The sequence below is a fragment of the Colobus angolensis genome, unplaced genomic scaffold (assembly GCF_000951035.1).
Source record: "Colobus angolensis palliatus isolate OR3802 unplaced genomic scaffold, Cang.pa_1.0 Scaffold184, whole genome shotgun sequence".
Taxonomy (NCBI): Eukaryota; Metazoa; Chordata; class Mammalia; order Primates; family Cercopithecidae; genus Colobus; species Colobus angolensis.
The window spans coordinates 3,106,216-3,111,292 of NW_012114977.1; the positions used below are offsets into that span (position 1 = coordinate 3,106,216).

Sequence of the window (5,077 nt, forward strand, 5' to 3'; positions counted from 1 at the left end):
GACAAGAGCAAAACTCCGTCTTAAAAAAAGAAAAAAGCAGCACCCTCACCTGGGCCCCCAGCCTTCCCCTCTCCCACCAGCAGGCCCTAGGTAAGATGAGGTGAACCCAGGGAGAGACTCAAGGCAGGGCAGGATCCCCGAGGTTGGGCTGCACCCAGAAGCGGAAAGGAGAGGCCGATAAGGGGGCTGGCCCAGGCTGGGAGTAACCACAAGGCAGGAAGACTCCGGGCCAGCAGCTAGCCAGCCCACACCTCCTCTCCACCTCACCCTGGGGAGAGCCCCCGGGGGAGAGCAGGGCAGTCCCCGCCCCCTCACCTGTGGCTGCACTGCTGTACAATTCATTTTCCTCCATGCAGGGCCGGCTCTGCTTTCCCTCTGGCCCCGAGAGCTCCTTCCTCTGCCCCTAGGGAGGAGGCCCCAGGTCTCACCACCTTCCCCGACCAGGCCGCCCTCTGGCCCAGGCCTTCTTTCAGGCCACCTCAGCCTGCTGGCTTTGTCTGCACACTGGGTTCGGGTCCCCGCCATCGAGGAAGCACCCCATTACCCTGACCTTGACTCCTCTAACACTTGCCCACAGGAAGCATCTAACACCCTTGGCCTGCACGCCCCGTCGCCCTTTCGGCACCCCGGGCGACTCACGGGGAAGGCCAGGAGGCAGATGGCCTGCACCCAGTCGCCGCGCTCCGCAGCGGGGGCCGCCAGTAGGTACAGGCGCTCCTTGGTCTCCAGGAAGAAGGCACTGGTGTCCCGGGGGCTGCTGGCCTCTCCGCCGGCCTCGGCCACCCGCAGGCAGTCACTGAGGCGGATGACCTTCCGGGCAGTCTCACCCCGACGTGGCTTCTCCGGGCCCTCCTGCAGCTCCAGCCGGGCCAAGGCGCAGTCCGATTCTCCATACAGTGAGGCCCCGAAGCGGCGCCATTTCTGTGCCAGAGGCATGGGAAGCGGGGGCGGGAGGGAGCCACCCAGAGATGGCAAATGGTGAGCCAAGGGGAGAAGAGGAACCATGGAAGGGGGACTGGGGCAGCCACTTGGAGATGGGGAGAGAGAGGTGAAGATCACAGGAGACCCAGGGAGGCAGAAAAGAGGACAGTGACTGCAGGAACTAGAAAATCGGAGATCAGCAGCCAGCCCGGAGAAAGAGGGCCACGATCAGGAGCAGAGACTGCCCAGGCAGAAAGCAACACAGGGATGAGCCCAAAGCAGGCTGCAAGAAGGCCAAACAGGCCCATCGCAGCGGACTCCGGTCCCGGAGAGGAAAGCGGGGCAGTGGCCGAGGCCCAGAGGAGGGAGTGAGGAGGGCGGCATGTGACCCGGGCTGACGACTTATTTTCCTGCTGTACAAAATCCTGAGGGCAGCCCTGTTCTCCAGGAACTTCTCTCCACCCTCCTGAACCTTGCTGCCTCACTGCTTGATAGGTTGGGCCATGAGAGAGAGACAGGTGTTCCCCCCAGTGTTGGTTGGGGGACGAGGACTTCCTGGTTCAAGGAGGCCAGGGAAGGAGAAAGAGGATGGACAGCAGGCTGGGGTCCAGGTCCCCAGAGGCCCCAGCCCAAGCTGAATACCAGCCACATGAACCCCACTGGGGTGGGGAAGGAACCTCTACTGTCATCCTAAACTATCCCTCCAGCTGCCCCTTCCATTCCCTTTCAAGGTGTCCCGTGAAGTCAACACAGAGCAAGAGAGCAAAAGAGGCAAGAGATGAAGCCAGCACAGCCCCTACCCCCACCCAGGGCAAACAGCCCTCAGTAAAGAGCACAGTTTGGGACCTGGTTGGAGCCTGGTTCAGGAGACAGAGTCTGGTAGGAAAAGAGACCTCCCAAAGTTGAGCTCTGGGTCTAACTTGGTGGCTGCACAGTCAGACCTATAAGGGTTTTGAGTATGAAACTCCCTCTCCACCCCAGGAATTCTAGCAGCCCCCCAGGCCTCCTGTCCAACCCCAGCCCAGCCTCACTCCTACCTTTCCAAACGTCTGTTGCTGCTGAAGATACAGGAAGCCTTGTTTCACTGCCCCGTCTCCCATCCTCTGACCATCTCGGGGCCCCAGGCTTCAGCAATCTCCTTCTCTCCTGCCCTTGCCTCTCTCTTCTCAGCCGTGTGTTCCCCTTCTCTGAAGTTCATTTCCTCTCTGCCTAGGGTTTTCTACACTATTCTAGTCTGCTCGATGACGACAGGCCGATAGGCCCTGTGGTTTCTTCTGAGTATGTGTTTTTTTTTTTTTCTGAGTGAGTTTTATACTCAAGCTTCCTGCATTTTCAGTGAGTTAGAGACAATTTCCAAAAAGCCAAATGCCAGCTCTTCAGTGAGCAATAATTCAGGTACAGAAGTTGGCACAGGGAGGCACCAGCAAAGAGTGGCTGACCCGCTGGAAAAGAGACCCAGAAACCAAACTAGACAGTGAAATCAGTAGCAGAAGGGCCCCACCTTAAGCTGTACACAAGTTGGAAGGGACAAACCACTAAGTTACCTGAGGCTTGGAAAGTCTGAGGAATTTATTTGAGGCCACCAAACCAGAACCCAGCCCTCTCAACTCTTAACAGCTAGAACCGTACACATGGTTTTGCACGGAGAGACATGTAAGACAGCTCATGTGGGCCTAGCCAGATACCACTTTCACATACACACAGAGAGAGAGAGAGAGACAGAGAGAGAGGCAACCGTTTAACTACATGGGACCACTCCCCGCCTGCCAACAACACACACTCACACCAACCCTGTAAAGATTCTAGAAACATAATCATCCCCTCTGGATGGAGATCAGGAGAAGGGACTGACTCCCCAAGTACATCTCAACTATTGGATTTTTGCCTTCTTTCAAGCATTCCTGAGCATTAGAAAGATACTTAGGTTTCATCTGCAAATTATCTTAAGTTTCAATAGCAATCACTTTCATATACATTTTGAAAATGCTTCATAGTTACCGAAAGTGCTCTGCAGCTCACAAAGCTTCTAGGCACACACTTTTCATCAGCCACACTGTCCCTTGACAAAGGCAGGGCGGGTGTGAACACATTTATTTGCAACTTGCCTGAGGTCACAGAGGTAGTTGTGGACAGAGGAAGAAGTAGAGACCAGGGCTTCTGATCTGTAATTCGACATTTTGCAGGGCCCCTAAATGGAATCTAGATCCATGCACAAAGATCCATTGCTGTGGAGAAATCCAAGCTGCTCAGAGAAGTTTAACTTAAAGCCAGATGGTTTAGAGAAGCAATCTGTATGGAGGCACAGTGCAGAAGTGTTGGAAAAAACTTGAGACTCAGACCAGCACTCTTGGGGTTAATCCCGTAACAGGTGCTTATATAAACAGGCCCGTTTCCTCTACAACAGGGGTTCAGTTACCCTGGCAAGGAGCAAGCAGCACTGTGGTGTGCACAGCTCAGGCCTTCTGCTGTACTTGCCATGGACTGGACCAAATCAGCTTGAAAAAATGAATGTCATGAGCTCGGTGAGGACAGGGCTGAGTCACTTCAAGCGGACTGCCCTCAGCCCTGATGCCTGGGTTTGAAGACGTTGATCCAAAGCTCCAGGGAGAACCAAGGATACTGCTTTGGGAAAAGCACACCTTGGGAAGTGGTTAGGGGTATCGAAATGGGATGTGGCCTAATCTTCCTCTTTAGTCCTTAGGGAGAGTCAACTCTGCCTGGGAGCTGCATGGTCTTTGGCTCAGTGAGTGAGAAGAGGAGGGCTTTAGGGCCATCCTGGGGGCTGCCAGAGCAGTGCCTTCCAAACTGTAACATGTAGATCTTGTTCAGAGTAGATTCCAATAAAGCAGGTCTGGAATGAGCCCTGAGATCCTGCTGGTGGCGGGTGGGCCAAACCACACTGAGTAGCAAGGTGACAGAGGATGTCGCCTGCTACCCTGCTCGCCTTCCCTGAAGGTAAAACGGACACGTTCCACTCAGAACCACAGGGGGGCACCCGAGTTTACCAGATTACTTGAAAGCTGTTTAAAACCGGAGGCCTGAACCCCAGGCAACCCAGACACTCCCAAGTCATCTGTTGCTTATGGAAGCTGGAGGAGTTCTCCAGTAGCCATTGTCTGCAGAACACAGGGCGGCAGAGTAATACCCTTGCAATCCTTCTAGGCCCCTTCAACTGTCCCTAGCAGGATTTGTGTCGACCCTGATGTAGAAACACTCACCCCAGTACCTTCTTCCTAGCCATGGGGAAACCCTGTAAGGAGGAACCCAGAGACATTGCTCCAAGACACAGCAGAAGCACGGAGAATGAGAGGCCCTTAGGGTCCGCAGTCACCAATGATGTGTAGAAAAAGCACTGTAAAGGAGTTTAGGGTGCCTCTTGGCTTCTCTTTGTTTTTATGGGAAAGGAAGAGGTACTCCAAACCCCACCTGTGGCTCATTCTAAACCACTGGGATCCTGCCCTTCACAATGGTTTCTCTCAGCAGGAGTCAGGAACCACAGCTCCAAGAACTTTCTGTTAACTATTCTGCTGCAGTGATTAGCAACCCAATCCTAACATAAGAGGGCTTGGGACCTTGTCTTTGGGGCAACAAAGGAAGAAGAGGAGACTTTGTCTGACTCCTTGGGCAGGCTTGGGGATTAGGTAACCCTCAAATGATGTGGAGGTAGGGAAGCTAGCTAAGGGGTAGCTCTGGGCACACAATAGGATAAGTACATATAGGATGGGCAGAGAACTGACATGGGCCTGAGACAGGTGAAGGACCAAGCGAAGAAATCAGTGAGCGTGTATTCTGAAGGATCCCATCCCTGGCCCTTCCACCCCCAGTGGTCCCTGACTGTGGGGGGTGGAAGGGGGACAATGCCAATCTCTTGAGCTTCATTTGTAGCCCCCACCCTTTCTCCATTAAGTTTATCACTTTCCTCAGTGCTAAGAGAGAACCCAGTTCTAGAAACCTGCTGAGAGGAAGGGCCTATAACATAATATAACATAACATAACATAACATAACATGTTACCTAACAGTGACATAATATTTAGAATGCTTTGTCTTCATATGAAACCCACATGCACCCTAGAATGAGACATAAAGAAGTTAATACATTCAACAATTTTTAAAATCTATTTTTATTCATTTTTTGAGATGGAGTCTCACTCTGTC

The 5,077-nt window shown here is 53.2% G+C and overlaps 1 protein-coding gene across 1 annotated transcript in view; it reads right to left on the reverse strand.

Annotated features, from left to right (window-relative positions):
• Positions 1-2,265, reverse strand: part of DOK2 (docking protein 2, 56kDa) — a 4,723-nt gene extending 2,458 nt beyond the window's left edge. The window contains 3 exon segments of the mRNA XM_011939799.1: positions 316-403; positions 640-921; positions 1,959-2,265. Coding sequence (XP_011795189.1) covers positions 316-403; positions 640-921; positions 1,959-2,021 — 433 coding nt within the window. The 5' untranslated portion in view covers positions 2,022-2,265.
• Positions 2,266-5,077: the final 2,812 nt, after the last annotated feature.